Here is a 26,526-nt window from a genome sequence, read left to right as displayed (position 1 = left end):
ATAACATAATTATTGTGACAGGCCTAGCTATAACCTTTAGTCTACAGGGTGTTCAGCTTCTTTCCATGGAGCCACCTTTAAAAATCCTCTTGACATGTTTAAGGCTACCTTGAGGATTTACTGGCTTTTTCTGAAAACTGCCCCAAAACACATTCTATTGAGGCTATTAGATACTTGGTAATATTGCACCCTGTGAACAGTCCTTTTTGATTATCTACCATGTTTACAATTATCTATCAGGATGTGCTGGTAATCCAGTTCTTGTCTGTAACCCATGAATGAATCATGTGACAGTCACAAGTGAAAAGAGATAAACTAAAGCAAACCTTGACATTCCATTAGGCTGAGTATAACACGCCATGGAGTGTGGAGGAGAACAAAAAAACACTGATACTAACAAAATCCTATTTTCATTTATTTTCCCTTTAAATTGTGCATTCAATCTGTTAGGCTTGCCATGTATGTCATCAATTAAAAAAAAGTTTAATTTCATAGTTCAAGTTATGAAACAATTTAAGTTTGTGAAGAAAAGCAGTGGCTAATTGTTTCAGAAAGCAGTGACTAATTAATTCATTAAGCATATAGAAAGTGGAAAGTTCCTGTCATTTTCGAGAGCACAGATATTCCAGTGTCAAAAACACTCTTCCTGAGCAGGCCTGTGCTTTTAACCGCTGCTTCAGCTTAGAGTATGTGCGTGCGTGTGTGTGTGAGGGCACATTTATTCATTTCTTCAGTTTAGCCAGCCCCATCAGCAGCTGATCCCTTCTCTCTCTTCTAGCAGAGAGATGCTCCTGGTCATTAGGGATGAGCTCGCAGATCTCCTAAAGGGATAAGAAGAGTAACCTTTTACCACCTATATTTCATAAGGGGAAATACTGTTGTTTAAATGCTCTTAGTGTGTGTGTATATATATATATATACACACACACACACACACACACACACACACACACACACACACACACACACACCCCAAGAGGTACCACCTTTCCCGCTCTGGCGTACAATTAAAAATGTCTGTAATTATTGTCATAACTAAAAATAGATTGGCAAAATAAGAAGGTTATGATGGAAATCTGCATCAATAAAATACTGTAGGCCCTGCTTTTCACTCTTGGCTTGTTAGAGTACAGATGGCACAGTCTAGATTTTAACACAGACAACCCATAAACTTGCACATACTTTATTGATTCTAGTTGCAGCCTCTCCATCAAACTCAGGAACAGGCCCGAAACTGGAGAGCACTCTTTTCATGCCCTCTCGGTAGCGTTTTAGGTAGTCTTCTAGACCTGAGGAGACAGAAGACACAAGTTATAGACATTTGAGACATATAGGTGCCTGTATGCCACCCCAAGTATGTTCTAGTTCTTGAACATATACACAATATAAACATATACTACAAAAGCCAAAAAAAAGATCACTTTTAAGAATATCGCTTTTCATTGAACTGTGATTTTCTTTTTTTAATTCCTTACACATTACCCCAAAACTGGTACAACAGAAAGGCATTGGCCTGTCGATTGATTTGCGAGCTACAATGACTCAGCTTCTCAAAGTAAAACTTCTAGTGCCTTGTTTTCTTCAACCTCACTGTGCTGAGCTTTGAAGTGTAGCAGATAGGCATGAGTGCATACTGGAGCCGCTTGCAGACGGACGATGAGAACCTCAGCCCAGTTTTTACCTTACAAAACAGCACACAGCACTGTACTGTGTGGCATAAACATGAATTCAACTGGTATTCAATTGGTAATATTTAGCTTCACACTGACAAATTGATAACTAATGTGTATTAAAAGCTTTCAGAATTAGGGCTGGTGGAACAGGGCAAGAGGAGTGAAAACAGTAGCTCATCTGTACACATCAAAAGAGAGCCTTGTTTTCACATGGCCTTGCAGGGTAGGACAATCCTGCAGATTTCACACAGTCTTCTGATATTCACCATGAACATGAGGCCTCCTTGACACACACACACACACATTCTGTCTTTCTCTTTCACACATAGACATTTATTAACATGCACAGGGCATGTGAGGCACACAATGATAACGGTCATATGTCAAAAAGCAGGTCCTCTGTACTGAACAGAGGCTAGCTGATCCAAACCAATCTTGTTGCAAAATCTAAAGTGATGATCTAAACATTTTAATGATTTTGAGAACCTGAGATCCACATTTGAGTCTAGCTATTTCAGTTTCCATTGATAAAAAGTGACTTGCCTTCTGGTGCATTGAGATGCATGGTTTCAAAGGGTCCAATGAAAGCGTAGCGCATTCCCAGACCCTCTGACATCACCAGATCAATATCCTTCACTGAGATCACTCCATCCTGAAGAACAAGCATACCACAAGCATTTGAAGCAACATTATGTAGCAATCTTACCTTAAAACAACAGCTTCCATATCTTTCATCTCTCACTTTGTCAACTAAGGCACGTTTATAACTTTCCACAAGGGGATGCTCATAATGTGAATTGTATTTACGGCAGTGGTGTAAAAGTGAAATGCAATTCCCAACTGTAGGGGGATAATGCTGTTTTAAGTCAGTGGTTAAAATATTACCCTTGACTATTTTTGAATGATACACTATATGTCCAAAAGTATTGGGCCATCTGCTTGTTCATTGTGAGTGTTAATAAAGGCAGGATGTTAGATGATCACCATTTACATTTACATTTACGACATTTAGCAGTCGCTCTTATTCAGAGCAACTTACATCACCAACCATCCTCATCCCCAACTCCACAACTCATCCCAAAAGTACTGGACGGAGCACTATCATTTTAGAAAACAAAGCAAACACAGCTCCACAGCTCAGGGCTAGAGGGCTTTACACCCCTGTAGCCCACATCTGGCATTAGGCATGTTGCCAACAGGTTCAGGATTATCTGCTCAAGAAAGTTCTATGCTATTAGCAGTACTTTTCCACAAGGACTAGATAAACATGTGTGTGCACATCGATGTCAGCAATGGATGCAACTTAAAGTAGCTAAAAACATTCATTAGATAAGGTGTCCACAAACATTTGGACATATAGCGTAAACCATTTTTAAATGTGCTGCTGTGTGTGCTATTAAATTGCTAATGTTTACATGTGTTCTGTTCATATCAGCGATTTTTTTTTTTACTTTCCAGTTAACTGAGACACCCCAACACCTATCTCCTAAAGGCTACATCCTAAATGAAAAGCTTCCTGCTAATTTCTCTGGCTGGCGCATTTGGTTGCGTTCGTCCCTGAGCCTGAGCGGAAAACAGTGACCGTCTTTCCCTCTCATCCCAGGAGAAGAGCACTAAAACTGCTCCCACTGTATTGGATTTCTCTCATCATCTAATACTGTGCCCTGGGAACAATGGGACGGTATAGGGGGGTAGGGGTGGTAGTGCCAGGCTTTGGGCCCACTCCGCACTCACATTACCTCAGGCTACAGATACCTACTGCCTGACCGACCTGAAATCAAAGCTTGGACACAGACCTGGTAAGACGGGGGGGAGACAGGGAGGGGGACAGGGTGGTCTTTGTTCGTTTCCCGTGGGCAACAACGAGGCCGTTATCTGGCTGTGGCTGGGCGGCGTACTGGCTGCGGGAGTTTTGAAAAGAGGCCTTTCCTCTGCGGTAATCACCGGAGGCAAGCAGCCGCTTTCTCAGCTGCTCCGCTTTCCAGCACTGGCTCTCTCTCTCAATGGCCCTACCTGAACTTTTGAGTGTGACTGTGTGTGTATTTTGAGCTGTAAGCCCAGCATGTGTGCACTTGAGTTTGTTGTGCATCTTGTGGCAAAAAAAACAAGACTGTTACATATCTGTGTATTCCTTTCCTGACATCACAAAGGCCAATCACGCTTCATTTAATCAATGTTCAAATAAAAATCAGCCAATTACACCAGTCCACACCTTAATGCTAACCGTCAATGTGCAGTTATTATTGTGGCTTAGTAATAATAGCCAATGCAGTGGCTAAACTGATGAGTTACTATGCTCAAGCAATCTTATATTTAGTAGTTCAGTAGATTTAGTATGATAGAATTTGCTGAGGTACTGTAAACACAAGTGAATTTTAATTTGGTGAAGAAAAAGGTATTTTGTTAAGCTTTTATTGTTTGCATTAAAATGAAAAGCCAAAACCTGACCTTTATATGCAGCCAGATAATTTGCTTTTACATAGGGGGGATAAAATGAACCTATCTATACAATAAATTAAAGGCTCACATACTATACATGTGAAAACTGAATTTCCTGACCTCACATTTAACATGTACTCAACATTACACCAATATTTCAACCAATACTTCTTGTGCTGCCAGCCTCTCTCTTTTTCAAACAAAAGAACATAATTTTCCTCCACACCACCAGGTTGAACCACATTCTTAACACAGACTGCATCTAATTTGGCTTTGGCCTGCAAGCATCTGTGAAGACAATAGGTCAAACATCAGCAATATTGCAAGGTCAGTATGAGATAATGGTTTGCTCATTTGATCCTTAAGCAGTTCAAGCCATTATTTTTTTGTGACTTTACTGATGATTTGAATAAATAAGCTGGTAGGCCTTTGAAGACTGGGCGTTCCTCAAGCAATATCTGTTTTTTGTCACACTGAGAAAATCAACAGCTTATTCTAAAACTGGCTGATTTCATTTCTTCACTACACACAATCCAAATGTTTGGAAAATATTTTTTGAGTAACAGGTACCGCATAGTTTTCCTAGCTTCTCCAAAGCTTGCAATTTGTGGGCAAAACTAATGCATCAATATGAAGACTATAGATCTGTTTGAAACATTTTGGACAAGCAACAGAAACAGCATTTAAATACAGTCTGCACAAACTCACGTACTTAAATCTCAGTCCACTTCAGTCATGCACCCAGACTAAGCACTTCCGAGGACGTCAGGGTGCCAATACAAAGAGTAACATGAGGAAATTAGTCCACGATCTCATAAATAAGCCCAGGAACACACTTCATCTTTCCTGGCCAAATCTTTCCAAATCTGAACTTCTAAATGGAGCTACTGGCATTTGGACACATTCTCGTGTTCCATCAAGGTTGTGCTAAATGATCTTCGTTTGTCCCGTAGAAAAACAAGTGGCTCTACTAATTCCTGAACAGGAAAATTACTTTTAGACTTTTTAAGGGGGTTAAAACGAGGACAACTACAGAACATCTAGCTGAGATTATTTACTTGTGTTAAGCAGAGAGATGTGGGAGCTAGCAGAAACAAAGCAAAAAAAAACAGAAACAAAACAGGAGTCCTCCACTGATAAAGAACACCTGCAGCAAACCAGGCCAGGAGTCAGGGCCCTTTAAAAATGGAGGCTCTGGCTAGAGAGACCAAAAACATTAAAAAGATCTGAATGTGTTAAGGTAGGCTATACATTTCAGTCTATCTTTACTTTATACTATCTGTTCATGTATGGTTTCTCTTGGTGTGTCACATGGGTTCTCCTTTGCTTCCCAGACAGTGTGCTTCGGCCCCTCTCCAAAGAGTTTTCCCCCCATGATATTTGAGTATTTTCATAAATAAAACAGGTCTCCTTAGTGATTGCTCTTGACTTTGAATCTGGGCTGTATTAACTTGATTTTAGGGAGCTGTATTTTCTATAAACCCAGTACGCACACCTCACAAAATAAAAGTTGACAATAATTATCTGCTAATCCTCTCCTGTGCAGAGATAATGCAAATGAAAGTTCTACCACCCAGGTCCAGTTAATGGTTGAGAATCTCTCCCAAAGCCTTTTTAGCCATTTAGAAAGTGTATAGTATGGAAACACATGTAAAGAGTGGGGAGTCTTGAAAACCTCACAACTTGTGGCAACATGTACCCAAATCAAGGATATGTGTAACAAATAAAACAGTCTCATGGACAACAAAATGTCTCAAGGGACTGTTTGCATCTGATACAGATATACTATACAGGCAAGGACAAAATGTCCTGTGTGAGAAGAGAAAAGCTGACTGCTTGGCAAATCTAACAAGAGAAACAGTGTAAAGACATTGTGGTATCTATCATCTCTAGGTGTAGTATGATACACTTGTGTTCTTTGCAACAAATACTGGCGACTCTGCACTCCTTCTCTATGTTGTCTCATTCTGTCTGTCTTTTCTCTTTTTTTTTTCATTGAGATAGTGGAGCACACTGATGGACATAAGCCCAAAATTGCAGCCATTAGCTTTTCTTTGTAAGTCCAGGAACCAATGAAAGGATCTTTCATGCATAACTAAGCTCATCATTTGTGATATGCACAGCAGACGGGCAAAATGGGGCTTATACTAAAAGATTGGGAAATGTTTGAGGGTTTATTTTATTATGTGACAAAACTGTCAATGACAATCATTATGGATATAATCCAGAAAGCTATGGCTATATATAAAACAAAACCCATACAGAGATAGTACAACCTTTTAAAATAATTTACTTTGGGGGTGGGGGGGTAATTGTAAGTGTATAATCCTAAAATTCTGTAGAATACTGCATAAGTAACGTAATGGTCATACCAGTTCTAAATGAACTTACCTTAACCAATCTCCAGCACTCAGCTATGATAGCGTACTGGACTCGGTTCAGTGCAAAGCCATCAATTTCCTTCCTGATGCGCACAGGCGCCTGCCCCACCTCACTCATCAGCTCATACGCCTTGTCCATAACCACAGGAAGGGTCTCTGGGTGAGGAACCAGCTCCACCAAACGCACATAGTAGGGCGGGTTCACCTGTGAAGGAGGATGCACAGGGGTGAAGAGACGCATTGATCACATGATCACAAACTCGCCCATGACTTCACTCAAGGAAAAGACTGTGCTCTATACAGTCTTGTGTTTATCTGCTGCACCAAAGATAAGATGATGATGTCTGTCCCCTCTCTCCATGTGAAGGTCTTGCTGGTCTCTAATATTTGGCAGTAACGATTAAACATTTACTCAGTACAGTGAACCATTCAGCTCTGAAGGCCAGTGCAAATGGGTTTAAAAAAAAACAACAAAAAAAAACCCTTGCTGCTCATGTGATGGGACAATAATTGCTACTCTAAGAGGTAAAAGATGGAGTCAAAGTCCAATCTGCAACTTCCTTCCATTCTCCTACCCTGCATTTTTCTAATACATATAGTAGGCACCCTTGGTCAAAATATCAGTTACTGTAAATACTTAATGGATTCAAAGATTTCCAAACTGATTTCCAAAAGGCATAAAGTGAAAGATGAAATATCTTTTTAAACATTTTAGGCAAGATTAGTGTGTTATTTGGGCACGCAGGAGATCTGAACTCTCAGATAACCTCAACCAAGGTCTCAGACAGCTATGACTTTATAAATCTTCTGACTCCTCAAAAATTGTCTTAATAATCTAAGCATCTGTCTAGCACTCTAAGCTTAAATGTGTAATGCCCAAGAAGCAGGAAATGACTTTTAATAAAAATGGCATTTTTAGGGAGCCTCAGTTTGTAATGTAACCAGATGGACGTCAAGCTGAGTTCTGGAAGATCAAGAAAACTTTTAAAGAAAGTCTTTTTTGAAAGAATTTTCAGAAAGGTTTAGCAGACTCTGAAGTGGTGGTGCACTGTTCTACTGTGCAGCGACACCTGCAAAAACAGGTGCGTCTGAGAAATAGTTCAGAACTGACTCCACTAAGAACCAAAAAAAAAAAAATCAAGCAAACTGCACACCATTTGTAAAAAAAAAAAATAATAATAATAAAAAAAATTATATATATATATATATATATATATATATATATATATATATATATATATATATATATATATATATATATATATATAATAAATATAAAGATAAAAAGATGATGACTTCTAAACACACAATAGACTACCTTAAGCTGCCATTGCCCTTTTATGCCTCCCCTCTGACCTAAACATCATAAAAAAAAATTTTTAATCAGTGGACAGACTTCAACAGAGCAGGGCACTCAAGACGGCCCAAGAATCTCACGGAATATTAGAAATATTGTAAAAGGAAAAATGGGAAAAATTCACTAAACACAAATTGAGACTCTTAGCTGGCTACAAAAGGCATTTACAAGCTGTGATACTTGCCAAAGAGGGTTTTACTAAGAACTGACCATGCAGGATGCCCAACCCTTTGCGCCAGGCCCTTTTTAGTTAGTTTAAAAGTGTAAAAGATTTAAATATTTACGCTTATAATATTTAAAAAATTTATTGTCTCTATGCCTTTTGGTAATCATGTCATCTTTTACTTGCTTAACTATCAGTAACAAAAAGTTAAACATCTGCATGCCACTGTATATTCATCTTGAACTCATAGCTGAGCTAAGAAGTCCAAACAATCAATAATACAGAATGCACTTTGTATTAATCTTTTAGAAATGATTCCCATCTCAGTAGTAAACTCTGGATTACAATATAATACCAATATATACATTAGGCTAGAATCCATATCCATACCATTACAGTACATTTGTGCACTCTGATATGTACATCATAAAATGTTATCATTTGACTATTTACCTGGATAACAGCTGTATGTGCATGCTCTTATTCTGCACATTCAACTTCAAATTAATAAAAACATTTTTATCATTTTCAAGAAAATCAGGAAATATCCATACTTAAGTATTGTTCTGCTCATTCTTGAGCTCAAGAACAGGCCTTGAATTTCATATATACTGAGATTTTACACAAAGCAGGTAAAATGAGTGTGGAACACACACTTTTTTTACTGACCGGGTGAGATATAATACAGCGTGTGCGTTTCTGGACCAGAGAGAAGACGTTGCTTGGCATTAGACAGGAGGTGGAGCTACTCAGGATGACGTCCTCACCCACATGATTTTCCACTGCCTGGAACACACTCTTCTTGGCCTCCAGTTCCTCAAACACACACTCCTGTCAACCAAAATAATACAAAGATGAATAAAATAAGGTTTCTAAATAGAACTGTGAACAAATACACTACATGTCCCCATGTTTGTAGACACCTCTTCTAACAAACACATTCAGCTAAGCTGCACCCACTGACAGATATGCAGATGCACACAGACACAGCTTGTCTAGTCCTTGCAGAGTCCTGCCAATAGAAAACATACATACATTTGTTCTTACAGCGTAACATTGAGAGATAAATCAATCCATCAATAAATAAATAAATGACAGGACATGACAAAAGCAGCTGGCCAAAGCAAAAGTCTTACTATAAAAATAAACTAATAAACTATGGGAATGTTTAGTTTGACAAAATACAAAACTGTAACAACTCTCATACTTTTATTCTTACGATGTTTTGACTGATCCATGCCTTTGTTGGCTTACATACTTTAGCAAGGAACTAAACAATATTTTATAAACAATAACATTTATCCAGTATATTATTTTTATATTAACATCAGGGGTCAGTAATTCTGAACAATAATGTAAATTTCTGCCCTTGCTTTACACCAGTGCTATTAAGATTAAATGTACAGTATGTTTATGGAATTCATCCAAAAAGGCACTTCATTTATTTAGTATCTCAGGCACTAATTTTCACACTTTACTAAGAACTGTCACAAACTCAAAACCAAATAATCTTAACTGTCTTGTCCATTTTTTGTATGTTCAGGATGTTTCTTATTACACAAATTATTCCTTACTACACAAACCAGAGAGGGGGCATACCACTGCAAACACAGGACACACACAGTCATCTGAAACTGATGCTCCTCTAAGGACAGGAAAGTACAAGGTAAGGTTTCACAATACAACCAACAGAGTTAACTTATCTTACTAAAGGAAAACACAAAGGCATTTACAGAAAGGCCAACAGACTATAAAAATGTATTAACACATATTTTGAACACAAAGGTAACCTTATCTACGCACAGAACTAGTGTCTAATGAAAAGGTTGTGTGTGCTCATATTCAGATAGTAATTCTCATTAAAGCAGAGTGGCGATACTGAACAACAACAGGAATGATGCCACAAAACATTGCTTCACTACTATAAAACTCTACATTTCCTCAACAGAGGGAGACGCTGTGCTGTTTCAGCAAACATGTGCTAATTAATGTAGAATGTAATGACCTGATGTTTCTAATCACACTGATGCTTGTTTGAGAATGCTATGCTTTTTCTTGTCTAAGCGAACCTGAAGTATTTAGGAAAGCTCAGGGGAAAAATCTAATGTTTCCTTGTTCTATCCTCAAGCACACTGTAAAGCAAGAGCAGAAGCTTAGCTGTAGTTGTCATATTGCGCTCTTCCTTGTCATTCTGATTGTCATCCTAAACCTCTTCTTCATATGAAAACATATAAAATGTTTTTAACAGCAGGTTGTAATCATGAAACAACTGTTTTCTCTGTATTGTCTTCTTCTGAATGACAAATTAAACTCTGCTGAATCTGCTGTTAAAGAATATAAACAGTGAATAAAACATACGCAATACTGTTCCTTTAAAGACATCTGCTTCAGTAGGAGCATACATCTGAGAAATGTTGTTCATAAAAAGTTTAAGTCAAATTTTATTTTTTGCTGACTACAAGTTTAGAAATCCCAAAATTAGTCCAGCAAAACTGTACCTCTGCCACTGTGTGCTATTTTGGGTCAGTACTGTACCTGAACAAAAAATGCGCCCTCTAGTGCCTCTGAAAGGTCATCATGACTGCTTAGCAGACTCAGCTGATTTGAAGCATTGAGATTTCCTCTGAGCATTCCGGCTTCCTGAAGTTCCTCAACTTGCTTCCTGCTCAAACAAAGACACAGTTTTCAAATCCAAACACAAACAACATGAGCTACGCTTAATCCATTTTGCACACTATGCACATGACACCGTAAGGCGAATTTTAATGCGAATAGCATTCAAATCTTACTGCAGTCAATATCTTTCATTGTCCTTTCTCATTCACATTATAACTCATTTTTTATTTATTTGTTTTATTTTTAGCCAGAGTAAAAGGAATGCAGAATAAGAATTTCATTGTAAAGTGTAACTGACTTAAATAAAACCATTTTGGTCTTAAACCAGTAAATGCAGAAAACAATTCGCTTTTAAGTATGTAAACCCTTTACAATTTTTGCTTTTCTGCATATATTTGACCTGCATATATTTGATCAGATCAATTAAGATCTGATTGATGTAAATTAAGCGCTTAGACTAGATAAATAGAACCCAATTAAACAAATGCCACAAAAACATTATAGTTTTAACACTGTTTATTAAAGAAAATTACCCAAAAATATTATCTTTTCCTTTCAGAAACTGTTGACCCCCTTCATCAGCAGCAATTACTTCAACCAAACATTTACGTTGACTGGTGATCAATACTGCAATTGATTAGAGGAAATTGGGCCCATTGGTGCTTTAACTTTAGAGGCATGAACTGCTCTTTTCTTTTTTTTGTAATGGTTTAAGTTGGTTAATTGATGAATGTTGATGTTGAATTTATACTGCTCCAACCATTTTTGTAGACCTTCTCTTTTTAGTGTCATTGTCTCATGTTATGATAAGGGGTGGCTTGATAATACTTTTCCAATGTCCTGTACGTTACCAAAACCAATCTGATACCCTTAGACCCCTAGGGCAATTGTGCATGATTTTCTGACAGTTTGGCATAACTGTATTCGTCTAAATATTCCCCAATAAAATGTTGAGACAGTCACACATCCCATGTTATTTTCAGGAGATATTATAATATTAAATATTAATAAAACATAGATATTTGTACAAATTATATAATGTTTTGATCATATTATTAAAGACTATAATAATAGACTATAACATAGTATAACATAGTCAAATGATACTTTTCTTCTTTCTTCTGATATCCGATCCCTACTTCATAACTCACTTATGGTGAAGCTTTCATTTATGGACAGATACCCTGACATGGTCATGAGGAATTTGCTGGTACAATTCAGAATTGATATTCATTTTTGGATTTTAGCTTAGTAAATGAATTAAAAATAAAAACTATATTGTTTTGCATCATGTGTTTAAATGGGCTCTCTGTCTAGTTTTAAGAATTAGATGAAGATCTGATCACATTTCAGGTCATATTTTCCCAGAAATCGAGGAAATTGTAAAGGGTTCTCAAACTTTGTAATAGCAATGTGTAGTGTACATAACCATCTTATTTTAAGACACTGGGTTACTGTATATCAACCAGTAGTACAATATCTACCCAGACTAACAGTGGATATGATACATCTCAAACAAGTGAGAAAATGTTGTGCTGCCCCCTCTACTGACAGAAAGGTGAAATTCAGCACATAGAAGAGTGTCCCACTCAGCTACACATGATGAGCAAGTGCACCACTGCACAAATAGTTGTTTGTAAATATGCTGTTTACAAGTTAGGATAAGGATGATTGGGCGGCTGAGAACATGGCAGTTCAGGTATGAAGCAAGCGGACCTCAGATGTTATTATTTTGGAGTGAATAGAAGTAATTTTACAACAAGGTTGCAAACTGACACATTTTACATACAAGCAGGTACTAAGCGGAACAATCTGGACAGTCTGTAATATTCTGGACGTGAAGCTTGTAAAAGCCACATGCACTAATAAGTAAAACATTAATTCAGATCGCCCTCTGTTAAGCTGTTAGTCTGTTACTGTTTTAACTAAAAACCTTTTTCACAAGCTAGCATTTAGGCAAGAACACAAGACCTAATAGCAGTGATTTAACAGGAGCAACAGCTTTCGAATTTGCCTGGTTAGTTACATTTTTCACACACTTGATTTCTGCGATGGCCCTGGATGCTTGTCCTGGCTGGTTGTCATAGATCTTAACTTTGTATCCTCCACTCAAGAAGACCATGGCCCAGGAACGACCAATCAGTCCACTGAAAGAGAAAAACATTAATGAAGCATTATGTTATGAAAACAACATTTTCAGACTAATAACTGAGTTACCTAGAGAGATCTGTCCACAGTCTGTACACAGTAATACACATGAACCTACACATAAGAGCTGCTTGTTTATCTCAGAGTAGTAGCTATATGGTTTTCTTACTTTCAAAAACTCTATAAAATGCTGAGGTCAGAAATGCTGTCTTTTGTGATTATACACTGGCTAGCTAATATGTCTAGTTGCATATCAAAGGTCGTAGTAGGAGCCAGGCAGAAAAGTGCAGCTGGATCTGAGTCCGACAGTTTCCGTCTCTACCTCCACCGTTAGCTTAACCGTTAGCTTAACGCAATTGAACGAAACAACACAAATCTGCTCACCTTCCTACAATTGTAATTATTTTTCCTTTAGATGAAGCCATTACGATGTGCTGCTATCACGAACCAAAACAACTAGCACTAACAATTCATTACAAGCCAAAGTATCCCAAACCCACAAGCTGAACTTCGGAAATCATGCGCAGCGAAGGCGGGACTTACGCACCTACGGTAGCCTGCACATACCAAACTAGCAGATTTTAGACTTACTGTTCGTGTCCAAGTGGAAAATACGACGTCCTTTCGGATAACTAGTCGACTCTGGCTGGTATATATGTGTAAATATTCGTATAAAGTGTCTTTTTGATCGTAAACGTGAAGGCAAAACATAGCGGAACAAACAGAAAATCGCCAGAGGACTGAAATCCCACACACTCTGTATCCTAGCAACGCTGCTGTTGGCGACGCAGCCTTGATGCTTTAGCCAGCTAGCATCGGATTTAGGATTACCACAGGGTCGTTTAGCGAGGTACATAAGTGGGTAAAACTGCATTTACTTAATAAAATATGTTCTAAATATGTTATACTGACAGCTAATGGAATAATTTAGCTAACATGTTGATTTGTTTAGTCTTAAATGTGACCGTGCTAGCTGACAAGCTCATTTGTTATTAGTGAGCTCAGTTAGCAAGAGTGTTCACTGTCGTTAAGTGGCTAGCGCTACATAGCAGAGTTATAACACGTTAGCTACCAATGTTAGCTTTTTTACTTAAAACTGATTTGACAAAAACTTAGACACTGACTTGCTAAACTATAATTTATGTTTTATTATGTAACAACATGACTAAATAAGTAGCACTAGCTAGCTAGCTACATTACGTCCACAAGATTATCGCTAGCTAACTTTCATGTTTTAACACCTGTCGAATTTCATGCATGTTTTGACTTTTTGTCTTCATTCATTAATCGTGTTGTTGTAAAAGTAAAGGATGGAGAATGTTCATCTTGCCGCAGAGGACGAAGATGACCTGTACTCAGGGTACAATGACTACAATCCAACGTTTGACTCAGAGGTAGCTAGATAACTTGCCTTCAACTCATGCATTGCCAGCAGAAACAGCAGCCAGATAGTTAACTAGCTCATGTGTCATTTTCCTCTTTTGCAGGAGCTGGACAATGATGTTGGCTTTCAGCAAGCTGTCAGGACCAGTCACGGCAGACGACCTCCAGTAAGATTTGCCACATTAACAGCACAGATTCAGTACAGATATACAGTATACTGTCCCCTACCCCTGATCTAGAGACCTCACAGCATTTGAGAGGGTCCTCTCCTTTTCACATTAGAACAGACGCACATGAACAAAAATACAGTGAAAATAAACAAGAATTATTTTCATTTTGAAGAAAGTAGTTGAGAACACATGATCTAGTTTAAATAACAAAGGTGGGTTCCAGATTTCCAGTATGTCTTCAATACCATTACCAAAACGCTACTTTTTATATTCATTTTATTTGTATTTATTCTAATATTATTGTTTTACTGAGTAATTGAGCACTTACTGCTCAGATAATTAAACATTCACTGCTTCAGTCCAATCTTTTTTTTTTTTTTTGAACATTTGTTGAACATCACTATGTGAACATTGTGTATCTTTTCTTTCTTAGATGACTGCAAAGTTTCCTGGCACTGCCATTGGTGGAAGACCCATAGGAACCTCATTTGGTGTAAGTAGTGGTGTAATATATAGTGCCTATATATTAGTGCCTAATAAAATTTATATCTTAAGCTGCCAATGATGATGTGTATCTCTCGAAAAGAGAGAGAAGAAAGAGAGTGGACTTTTTTCTGTCTCACAAATACAATGCAAGAACAGTCAGGGCTCTTAAAGGTGAGAAAGTGCAGTGAGTGTGAAGATGTTTAATAGCAGACAGACAAGGACAAACATACACATCTAGTTTATTCCACTAAACATAAATTGACGAATACCTGAGACTAGGTCACAACAGCACTCAGTGAAACGATGATGTTCTTCATATATTGTTCCTTTAGGCACGAATGCCTATAGGCTCTTCAATGGGAAGGCCTGCAACTGGAGCAGTACAGGTAAGAGTAGCACACAGCAGGGCTTTTTCTTTTTTCTCAGAAATGTTTAAAGGGTAATAAATCAATTGTGATGTTTGCTTTTTACTTTTCTAAACATACACTTAGAAATATAAATGTTGCAACAAAACCTCCTGCTAAATAAAAAATAACATCTTAATTTGATAACAAGATTTTATTCTAAGTATATTCTGAGCATCCCTACTAGTCAGTTTGTCATGAAAAGCTGACATAGTCTAAAGGGAACTAAGCATTAAAGAAATAAGGCTGATGCTCTTAAGTGGTGCAACCTTCCTGATTATTGGGAGATCAAAAGTCCAATCTTCAGTGATGCCACAGCTGAAGATCTGTGACGGGTGTGAGAGGATATTTGCATAACAGCATGATGCTAGATGTTGTTCCTCTGTGTTTTAAAGGATAGTGGGACTGCTCGTCCTATGACTGCAGTGCGGGCAGCAGGTTATTCCTCTTCTTTGGCCAGAGGTAAGTATGCTAAGACACCCTTTATTGATATATTAATGAGCATGTCCATTTGAAATATCCTATGATATGGAGTGCATTAACTGCTTACTATTCAAAGCATGTAAATAAAAAATATTTTAGGTTCAACCTTTGATCCACTTGGACAATCAAAAGGACCAGCTCCTCCATTAGAAGCAAAAAGCGAAGACACGTGCGTTCTCTATTTTGTTTTTGCACTGAAATGCTTTCATACTCGTTGCATTTTACAGATCACACATAGAGTTTGTAGTTCTTTAGCTTTCATAACCATGAAGTGTTCTTTTTTTGTTTCAGCCCTGAAGAGAAAATTAAGATCCTGGAAAAGAAAGTAAATGACTTGATCGAAGAGAGTTGCATGGCTCAAGCAAATGGAGATCTGCAGCTGGTGAGTCAAATGTTGCTGCTCTCTCTAAATGTAAAAGAGATGAAATTGACTTGCTGACAAACACTGTTATAAGTTCTGAATGCATTATGATTACAATAATTTCATCTTGATCTATGTTTGTGATGTGTTGCTCACTAAGGCTCTAGAGAAGGCCAAAGAAGCAGGTAGAAAAGAAAGGGCATTGGTGAGACAAAGGGAACAAACTGGCACTGCAGACCATATCACTTTGGACCTGACCTACTCAGTGAGTCAATTTTGTTCCAATTAGTGGTGGTCCTTAATTTTTTTTCTTTTTAATCATTTAAATTACACAACAAATCGACTACTTGCTGTTTATCTGATATTCAGGTGCTGTTTAATCTGGCAAACCAATATGCCAATAATGACATGAACACAGAAGCCCTAAACACTTACCAGGTCATTGTGAAGAACAAGATGTTCAATAATGCAGGTAATGTTATTTTAGAGATAGGCTAGTGTAGCAGGCAACCACTGAGGCTTCCAGTTAAAATACAGTGAGCATTCTAGGATTTTATAGTATGTATTTAACTTAATTTACTTTGTGAAGGAATATTTAGAATTTTTGAGAATACTACATAATGAGTCTCTGGTAACATCCTTCTGTTCCTAGTTCTTATAGTTAGTCTCACGTGTGAAAAAGTGCAGATGGAATATAATTGTTTAATTCAATCTCTAATCATATATTTTTGTCTTTATGCTTTCTGAAAAAGGACGGTTGAAAGTGAACATGGCAAACATCTACTTTAAACAAAAAAACTATCCCAAGGCTATAAAATTTTATCGCATGGCTTTAGACCAGATCTCCAATGCACACACAGAAATGAGGTAATTTTTTTCAAATATATAGTGCATTTATCAAAATTCTGCTTTGTGGCTGCTTGATGACATTTTGTTCTCTCTCATAGGATCAAGATCATGCAAAACATTGGTGTTGCTTTTATACGCATGGGCCAGTACTCGGATGCCATTACTTCCTTTGAGCATATTATGAGTGAGAGCCCCAACATTAAGACAGGCTTCAACTTAATCCTCTGCTACTATGCCACAGGAGACCGTGAGAAGATGAAGAAGTCTTTCCAGAAACTCATTTGTGTGCCTCTTGGTATTGATGAGGAAGACAAGTATATCCCTCCAAATGTAAGAGCAAAGTAAATATCTAGTTAAGCCTGGTACTTGAAAGTAGAGTATTTTGCCAACTTCATTAAGGCATACGGTATATTTCCAAATTTTTGTGGACACACCTTTAAACAAATGCATTCAGCTACTTTAGGTTGCACCCATTGCTGACAGATGTGCAAATTTACACACTCAGCTTGTGTGTGAAGTATTGTTAAAAGATTAGGACTCTGGTGCAGATAAACATGAACCTTTTGGCTACATGTCTAATGCCAGACTTGAGGGGTATAAAGCCCATCAGCATTGAGCTGTGGAGCAGTCCTACTGCATTCTCAGGAAAATGGTGTAAGGATAAACCTGCTTTTTTACCCTTGATTTCAGAAGCAACAGTGAAAAAGCAGGTGTCCCAGTACTTTTGTCCATATAGTGTATCAGAATGTGTAGTTAATGGTGTGGTTGAATGCATTTTTCAGGATGATCCTCATGTAAACCTAGTGATTGAAGCCATCAAGAATGACCAGCTTCACCAAATGGAACGAGAAAGGTATTATCAAATTATAAAGCTGCTGAGGATTTTAATTTATTATCTTGAGGATGATTATTTAAATAAATATATTGCTCTATACTGTAGAAAAGAATTAGCTGAGAAGTATATCATGACCTCTGCAAAGCTTATTGCCCCAGCCATCGAAACCACCTTTGCAGCTGGATTTGATTGGTGAGTTTTTATTGCACGTAACATGAAAACAATTGGTTTGTGCTTGTTATTTTACAAGGTATTTTAATAATGCTTAATGCAAAAAGACAAAGAGAGGTTTTGAGTGAACTAGAACAAATTTGGGGATTAATGCTGAATGTAATGCCATGGTTGTTTTTGTAGGTGTGTAGATATGGTTAAAAGTTCACAGTATGTGGAGCTGGCAAATGATCTAGAGATCAACAAAGCTATCACCTACCTGAGACAGAAGGAATTCAACCAGGTGAGACGGGTTGTAATACACTTCTGTCACATTGCTTTACTTTGCATGCTGCCTCTAATGCAAGGATGAATGTAGATGTTTTGTCATTGCCCCTTTGTGTTTTGTGTTTTCATATTCCCCTTTTTATCTGTCTCCTCAATTTGTCACAAATTCATTCCTTGTTTTTCTTTTCCCATATTTTCTTCTGCTTGCCTCTTGAGACTGAGGTATGTGTGTCCTGTCACAGCTTATGTCTTTGAATGAGTGATTGTTCAAAGCTAATAAAAAAAAAGAATCAGGAACAGTGGAAAAAAGGAGCAACAACACCATCAAGGTGTTGGAGTACTGATTGTGGCATTTGTTCTTTTGCCACTTTTTAGTTCTCATCAGTAGCTTTCTTCATGGTATTTAAAATGTATTTTTTAACATTGGTTCCTAAAACACACTAAATATGTAAGCATAATGCATTTGCTATGCTAATATTGTTGAATAGTCAGCACAAAGAGGCTCTAGATTGAGTAGACTTCAGGAATACATCAAATGTCTGCTACAGGCAGTGGAGACACTGAAGACATTTGAGAAGAAAGACAGCAGGGTGAAGAGTGCAGCTGCTACTAACCTTTCCTTCCTCTACTTCTTGGTGAGTATGAGTAAAGCAGAAAGTGAACAATAATGCTAGAAATCCCTCTTTTATTGCATGTTGTAGTTTGAAAACTTGTATTTTGAATGATTGAATGGATTTAAAATTATATTTGCACTCAGGAGCATATGAATAGTACAGGTCCTCCTATACAAAATTATTATGATACTTGAGCTGTGATACCGTTCTGTTGCAATACTTAAAGATCTGTTAAAGCATCATTTTGTAGCATTTTTGCCTTTAAATATGTCAGTCCACATGCTTCTTTTATATTATGTTTTTACTTTATTCAGAATTGCATGTGTTAAGCGTGTCCTTTACTGGTGGCTAAACTTCTGAATTACACTTGCATTACACTACTGTAGGGGGAGCCTAGGAGCAAGAATTATAAATTCGCACATTCACAAAATGCAGCTTTAATGTACTGCAATATGACATATTGTAATATATCAAAATGTATTGCTTTTGACTGCAAATTAAGGGAAAATAAAAAATAAGTGAAACTACTGGCACTTCACAAAACAGATGGACAATGCCCAAAACATAGCATTAAAAGCATAATTTAATGTTCTTTAATGGCTCTGTCTGTTAGCTGACTCCAATCCAAGTGAGCACTTGCTGAAGACAAAAATGAAGGCAATTACTTGTGAATGGCTGTAATCCCAAAACGGTTAATGCAGTAGCATTGTTTTTCCTTTTGTTTTTGTTAAACCTGTTGAATTAAATCTACTCTTCAATCATATCCTGATTGTGGTAAAATTAGAAAATTGCTTATTGTGCAGATGACTTGGACATTTTTTAAATGGCAGATTGTGGTATTTTTGTTTATATGACTGTGATCATTGTTTTGTTTTCTTTTAGGAGAAGGATTACGACCAAGCTGACCGCTATGCAGATCTGGCAATGAACGCTGACCGTTACAACCCAGCTGCACTCATTAACAAAGGCAACACAGTATTTGTGAAGCAAGACTATGAGAAAGCAGCTGAGTTCTATAAAGAAGCTTTGCGTAACGACTCATCCTGCACAGAGGCTCTGTATAATTTAGGTCAGAGTTTAATTGTTTATTTCTTTCTGTTTTTCAGATTTTTGTTTACACATCACAGTCCTCAATATCAGATACCACTACAGACAGGGGAAATATACGATAGACACATATTTCAGACATCCTCCTCAGATGCATACATCCTTTTTCTGTATATCAGTATCTGTTTGGTGGGTTGCATTTTGTTGATCAGTGCGCTGATGTGTTTCGATAGGGTTGACACACAAGAGGCTGGGCCGACTGGAAGAAGCCCTCGACAGTTTCCTAAAGCTTCATGCCATTCTCAGGAACAGCGCTCAAGTCATATATCAGCTGGCTAATCTGTATCCTTTCTCACAATTACCAAGTTTACAGAGGAATTATTTAGAGTTTTATGTTAAGTAAGAATAGGATGCAGTAATGAACAAACAAACTGTAGATTTATATTAGATTTATATTTAGTAATTAATAAAGCTCCTTAATCAGACTTCAGATATGAAATGTTGGAGGACCCTCATCAGGCTATTGAATGGCTCATGCAGCTGATCAGTGTCACTCCAACTGATCCTTGGGCATTGGCCAAACTGGGAGAGTTGTATGACAACGAGGGTGACAAGTCGCAAGCTTTTCAGTACTATTATGAGGCAAGAGCTTTGTGCTACCATTACAAATTTAGTAAATAGTGAATATCTTTATTTGTACCATTTATATTTATTCTATTTAATGTTCCTGTAAGTTTTGTGTACCAGTCCATAACAGTAACATTTATTGAAGTCATGTTTTCTTCTTAGTCTTTTAGATATTTCCCCTCAAACATTGGGGTCATTGAATGGTTGGGAGCGTATTATATTGACACACAGTTCTGTGAAAAAGCAATTCAGTACTTTGAGAGAGCAACACTTATTCAGTAAGTTGTCTACTTATCTGTCCTTTTTGAACTTGGTCTTGGATACACCTGTGGAAATAGTAACGTGAACGATGATGTATTGTATTTTATTAATTAATTCATTCATTAATTTATTTATTAATTAATTAATTTATTTATTTATTTATTTATTCATTCATTCCAGGCCCAATCAGGTTGTATGGCAGTTAATGGTGGCTAGCTGCTACAGGAGGAGTGGTATGAAAATAAATGTTTTTATTTAGCCAACATTTTCTCCAATATTGCCGCTTGAATTATACATTATTGCATTATTTATTGCCACATTTAGGAAATTATCAGAAAGCACTTGAGACCTATAAGGACATTCATCGGAAGTTTCCTGAAAATGTGGAATGTAAAGTACACAATTTGGATGATTTCTCTCTTTTCTCTTCACTTTTGTGAGCAGTTGTTTAATGGCTTTAATTATTTTTTATGTTTAGGTCTACGATTCCTTGTGAGATTGTGCACAGATATGGGCTTAAAGGAGGTGCAAGAGTATGCCACCAAACTGAAGAAAGTGGAAAAGATGAAGGAAATCAGAGAGCAGGTACTATATCCCTGCTGTCATCAGTGAAGCTTAGCTGCTTTGATTGCACTTTAGCTTTATGAGGGAGTTCTACTGCATGTCAGTGCTGTCTGGCTAGTGAGAGAAAGCAGGCAAGTGCGATGCAGTCTGTATTTCAATAAGAAACAGCTGTTTCTAAATCAAGAAATGCTTTTGGAACAGTAACTAGATTCAGAAAAGGGAATTATTCTGTATCAGACCATTTCCTGTTGAGCATTCAGATTTCCTTGCTGCATTGCTTTTATGCACTTTTTGCTATGAAACATTCTTTTATCTACAATTACAGTGTTAACTATCAGATCTTTTATTAAGACTAGAATGAATGTCTTTCAGTAAATGAATAGACTAATAAGATATATTAGTTTATTAATGTCATGTTCTTCTGACTGTGGTACCATTTCTGCATCATGCTTTACTTATTCTTTCTTGTTACAAATTATCTGTTAGGAACCTCTTACTTTTTCTTCTGCTTCTTTTCCACATTGTAGAGGGTGAAGTCGGGGAGGGATAGCAGCGCTCGAGGCCGAAGAGAAGGCAGTGCAAGCAGTGGTGAGTGGACCATTCTTTTTTACACACTTGTCAATGTTTGTATGCAGTTTTAGCAGTGTCTAAATTTGCTCTTTGATTTCTCCTATTTGCTGGCCGTGGCATTGTATTCAAAAGGTGGTAGCCAAAACTTCATTCACACTTCCCCTAAAAAACCCAGTGGTATGATAATTACCTCTTAGTACAGCTGCTTTAGTGGTCTGTAACATATCATTGGTCATCCAGTATGAGGTCAGCTGTAATGCAGTGGCAGTAGCCCTCATGTAGCACATTTTCAACTTTCAACAATATGGTTCACTAAACATTATTGAGTAATTATTGAGATATTCTTCTGCCACAGTCATTAAGATGGCTCTGGGACACTTTCACCTGTGGCCCAAACAAAGCTGGCACTTTAGTTAATCCCCATTCAGTCCATATCTTTAGATGCTGAAGCAACATAATAAACATTCTCTATGATATTACTGTATTTGTCTTTAAGGAAGAACATATCTTGGCCAATAACCAAGTTGATATGTAGGGTAATGAAAATGTATCAATTTGTACTGCTCTTCCCCTAGTGAGAAAAATTAATTAGAATCACTCCTAACGATATTAATATGTAGTACCAGTGTATCTTCAGTTATCATAGCTATTTAGGTATTATACTTTTTCTCATACTCTGTGCCTGTACATTAGGAAACAGCTCAAGCCCTGTCCAAACACCACCAAAGAAACCAAATGGTATGACTTTAAAAGAATAGAACACAAATAGACTGAAGCTCCTGGAGGTCAATTTACATTTCACCCCTTAGCCTATTCACTGGATAGATAAAGATGTGAAATCAAGAAGTGAAATCAAATTGATTTGATTGATTCTAAATTATCAGCATATTAAAATCAACAAAAACCCTCCAGCAGCACAGCAAACAAGCAATAGTATATCCTTAATGTAGCTTTGGTGTATGTAGTATGTAGATGATGTACAAATTTGATTTGACCAAAACATTTTATTTCCTATTATTGAACAGTTAGCAGGTCTTTGTAGTAGAGTAGTGTGTTTTGTATACATGTAATACATGTAGCTCCACACTGCACATTAGTTCTTTTAGTAATTATCTAAGAGGGACAAATGAAAGAATCCCTGTTATAAATGTCTGATAAATTTGATTACATGTAAGATTACAATCTAGATTAGATGAACAACTTTAAAATGCAATCTCATATTATTAAAGAAATATCTCTTAATTGATTACTTACAACAAATACATATACATTCATGTTTGGTATCTCATGTTTCTACTTGTTTAGAATGGGAGATGCAAGACTAATATTGCTAAGACCCACTAAATTTAGTCTGTCACTAATCTTATCAAAAAACATGCATATGCTTGCAAAATGCACCCAGATCATTTATGTTTAGTGCAGACAAATTATTGTGGTTTAGAACATGTTATGACTTACTTTTGTCTATAAAACAAAACAATTAAACGTATTTGCATAACTGAATGGAGTTTTAGTTTAATTATTTAAGGTCTATCCATTCTGTTTTACTAAATTATTTAAAAAGGACAGTTTTTGAAAGATAGGAAATTGGTGACAGACTAAAAGTCCAGTGTTTATTAGCAGTGTAAGCCTAGCATCTTCCATTGTGAACTAAAGAAGTACACATCAGAAATGTCTTGACTGATTGACTGCACCTGGGGAAAGTGATAAATCATTTATGTGGATTTTTCACCTGTATTTCAACTGTTCCTTTAAGAAAGAGATCATATGTTCTTTAACTTGCCACCACCTGTGCATTTGTCCATACCTGCTATTACTTCCTTTTAATCCTGCAGTATTTATTGATTTATTTCTTCATTCTCTTTGCTCTCCATAACCTTCCAGGGAGCAACTCAAGCCCAATTCATGCTCCTATGAAAACCAGTGGTATGCATGCCCCTGTATCAAACACAATTGGGTTTCAGTGAGTAACGGATAATTTAGGGGCATTTAAAAATGCATGGTATTTGTTCAGTTGCAATGTTGCCAGACTTGAAGCTTGATGCACTTGCAGTCTCTCCCTCTGAGATGAATGCAGCCCTGTTCTGGGGTTGGATAGAGGTATATGCTGTGTTGCACATAGGCTTGTGCAATGAGCTTGGATGGTAGCAGTCTATGACAGTGCATACAAAAAAGCAAGGCTTCTTAGCCCACTCTTTCAAAATCCTGCAGTGAAAAGCTTGACCTGAAATAAAACATAAACATCATCTCAGAGGCATGGCCTAGTTTATGTCTTATTATGTTATGACAGTCTCCAAGTACCCGTAACCTCAATCACATCTAAATGAGATGCAGACATGATGTGCAGCAGTTGCCAAAATAAGCGAGTTCTGAAACACTCTTGTTTGCTGAAGATCCCCTCAGTGTCTGACCTTTAGCTAACCTTTTTGCACATACCTGAGTGCAGATACAACCTGTATAACATAATTCTGTATATTCTATACATTTCTATAAACTCTAAAGGTAATATATTGTCAATAAAATTCAAATAATTGGTTAATGGATTTGCAGAGTTATCTGTAATAGAAAGACGAATAGTGATAAACACATCATTGCTGTCAGTTGCACTTCAGATTGTATTAATAAAAAAACTAGAGAATTACTTGAAGGTGCTATCAAATGCATGTATTCAGTATTTTTAAATTGTTCTCAGATTTCTACATAGAAAGTATGTGACTTTGTATAGGTATGGTTTTACACGCTCATTCGCAACCTTATGACTTGGCCCTGAATGAGAATGAGCAGTGAGGCATTGTGACAACTCAAACTGAATTAACAAGTCTATCTACAACATTAGCATAGTCATAACTTTGTTTTTAGTTCCGTAACACAAACAGTGTAATTATGGTTTATGTTACATAAAAATACATTTCCAAATGGTTTTAATGGAAATTCTGTTTCTAATAGTAGAATATTATATAAAGCTCTGAGGGGTGAACTGGACAAATAAAGATTTTAGATTTTTACTACTCTCCCTGTTTTTATTGTTTTGGGGACTTTTGAAGGTTTCCATGGTTACTTGGCTAGTAGATGTTGGGTTTACTCACATCTGTCCCACTGTGATCTGGTGGTGTCATTACATTATAGTGAAGCCAAGAGGTGAAATACAGCTGCATGGCAAACTTTATGATGGTGCCTCATAAATTCCATTCAAAAACACAGAAGCTACAGATTACATTGTTCAGTTATGCCATATTACTTTTAACGGAATATCTCTTAACAACAACTTAATTATTAATAATATGAGCCAAAACATGATTTGAGCCAAGGAGTTTTGCTTAAAAAATGCTTATTTCTTTTTTTTTTTCATTGCAAATGGAATATTGTCTTGTGTTTGAGTGAAAACTGGACTGTCTCATGAATATAGTTTTATACTTTCTATGTTTGTTTTCTTCTTCCTTGCTTCTCAGACAGTGGACAGAGCAGCCACGGTGCCAGTGCCAAGGGTGAGCGACTAAGTGTGAAGCTGAGAACACTTCCAGGATCCAATGAACCATATGAGGCAAGCACCCAAAGAGACATAGGTGAGCAGCAGCACTTTTCAGAGCATCTAACCATGTAAATCGCTCTATAGAGATTTGAATCCAATGATTTTGGAGGCTTTTTATGTCTAAAATTGAGATGAAAGGTTTTGCACTAACATTCAGGTGATAACAGTCCAGTGGGCTCAGAGTGTCTCACAGACTAAGACGCTGACACCTAACCACAAGGATTGCGAATGAAATATACTAACACATACATATTTTATCAATTTCATTTTAATGGCTTCTTTAATGCGTGTTTCAGGAGTGTCTCTCTCACATCTCCTCTTTCTGTTTCATTTTCTGGGAATGCTGAATATGACACTCCTGTGTTCAAAACGCCTGTTGGTGATTTCAATCACAGTCACAGCTTTGTTGTAGTATGCGCCAGTATATTTTTTCAGACTGTCAAAGATCTGATTGCCACATTCTTTTCCACAATGGAATTTTCCTTTTTACAGAATAATTCTTACAGATCATGTTATTGGGTTACCATTTGTCTGCAAGCTTTTGACAGGTTCAGTGTGGAATGGAAAAACAACTCACTGCGGAGAATAACTGCTGTTTGTTAAAGGACTCCTCTGTCATTGTATTTTCAGATGCTTCTTATGTTGATCCGTTGGGACCACAAATAGAGAGACCAAAGACCTCAGCCAAGAAGCGCACAGAGGAAGATGACTTTGCAGACGAAGAGCTGGGGGACGACTTGCTGCCAGAGTGATTGCTTATTTTTCTGCTTTTCTATTGTCCCAGCTCTGTGTACACTTTTTAAATGTGATGTCAATGTATTTCTGAAGCCAGATTCTTAAAGGGAGCACTTGTGCTTTTAGCAGACTCAAAGGTTGGAATACAGATACAAATGTTCCAAAATGACTTGAAATACAATATTTTGTCAAATAAGTTTGAAAGTTAAGTATGTGCAATGTATGTACTCATCCTTGTCCTGTTTGTATTTATTTTTCTTTGCACTATAAGCATTTAAAACCTCCAGCCCAAGATTAAAGTAGAGTTTGACTGAGTGTGTTTGTGAATAGACAGTCACCACCAGTCCAGGATTCATCGAGTCTCTCTAAACCTCCCCTTAAATACTTGGCCTG

At 37.1% G+C, this 26,526-nt stretch overlaps 2 protein-coding genes across 6 annotated transcripts; one reads left to right on the top strand and one right to left on the bottom strand.

The window, feature by feature from the left end:
• Positions 1-393: 393 nt before the first annotated feature.
• Positions 394-13,437, bottom strand: cryl1 (crystallin, lambda 1). Of its 2 annotated transcripts, none has more exons than XM_072686040.1 (8): positions 13,369-13,437; positions 12,669-12,776; positions 10,549-10,675; positions 8,683-8,844; positions 6,504-6,698; positions 2,217-2,325; positions 1,183-1,289; positions 394-821 (listed from the first exon to the last, which is right to left on the bottom strand). In XM_072686040.1, exons 2-8 carry the CDS (start codon positions 12,749-12,751, stop codon positions 723-725), a joined length of 882 nt encoding a protein of 293 aa, XP_072542141.1. In that variant the 5' UTR covers positions 12,752-12,776; positions 13,369-13,437; the 3' UTR covers positions 394-722. The 2 variants fall into 2 exon arrangements, with proteins under 2 accessions (XP_072542141.1, XP_072542140.1); XM_072686039.1 differs by lacking the exon at positions 13,369-13,437 and adding an exon at positions 13,162-13,310.
• Positions 13,343-26,448, top strand: ift88 (intraflagellar transport 88 homolog). Of its 4 annotated transcripts, none has more exons than XM_072686036.1 (26): positions 13,343-13,426; positions 14,082-14,171; positions 14,265-14,327; positions 14,764-14,823; positions 15,149-15,202; positions 15,616-15,682; positions 15,803-15,872; positions 15,995-16,085; positions 16,225-16,329; positions 16,434-16,536; positions 16,817-16,931; positions 17,012-17,243; positions 17,696-17,766; positions 17,854-17,940; positions 18,103-18,202; positions 18,735-18,821; positions 19,683-19,869; positions 20,081-20,189; positions 20,339-20,489; positions 20,637-20,752; positions 20,916-20,968; positions 21,060-21,125; positions 21,214-21,320; positions 21,827-21,887; positions 25,319-25,432; positions 26,029-26,448. In XM_072686036.1, exons 2-26 carry the CDS (start codon positions 14,088-14,090, stop codon positions 26,148-26,150), a joined length of 2,475 nt encoding a protein of 824 aa, XP_072542137.1. In that variant the 5' UTR covers positions 13,343-13,426; positions 14,082-14,087; the 3' UTR covers positions 26,151-26,448. The 4 variants fall into 4 exon arrangements, with proteins under 4 accessions (XP_072542137.1, XP_072542136.1, XP_072542134.1 ...); XM_072686035.1 differs by having other exon boundaries at positions 13,343-13,627; positions 14,087-14,171; XM_072686033.1 differs by having other exon boundaries at positions 13,343-13,627.
• Positions 26,449-26,526: the final 78 nt, after the last annotated feature.

The sequence above is a fragment of the Salminus brasiliensis genome, chromosome 8, assembly GCF_030463535.1.
Source record: "Salminus brasiliensis chromosome 8, fSalBra1.hap2, whole genome shotgun sequence".
Taxonomy (NCBI): Eukaryota; Metazoa; Chordata; class Actinopteri; order Characiformes; family Bryconidae; genus Salminus; species Salminus brasiliensis.
The sequence above is the reverse complement of the archived record's forward strand: the minus strand, read 5'-3'. Positions and strand labels throughout refer to the sequence as shown.

Excerpts from the sequence above, each read along its gene's own strand:
- cryl1 (XM_072686039.1), bottom strand. The coding sequence starts at position 13,202 with ATGGCTTCATCTAAAGGAAAAATAATTACAATTGTAGGAAG. Across the intron at positions 8,845-10,548 it reads AGGGCGCATTTTTTGTTCAG|GAGTGTGTGTTTGAGGAACT; the intron begins GTACAGTACTGA and ends TTTGGTTGACAG. Across the intron at positions 822-1,182 it reads CTGCAACTAGAATCAATAAA|GAGATCTGCGAGCTCATCCC; the intron begins GTATGTGCAAGT and ends TTATCCCTTTAG.
- ift88 (XM_072686036.1), top strand. The coding sequence starts at position 14,088 with ATGGAGAATGTTCATCTTGCCGCAGAGGACGAAGATGACCTGTACTCA. Across the intron at positions 15,203-15,615 it reads CTGCAACTGGAGCAGTACAG|GATAGTGGGACTGCTCGTCC; the intron begins GTAAGAGTAGCA and ends TGTGTTTTAAAG. Across the intron at positions 17,767-17,853 it reads CACCAAATGGAACGAGAAAG|AAAAGAATTAGCTGAGAAGT; the intron begins GTATTATCAAAT and ends TCTATACTGTAG.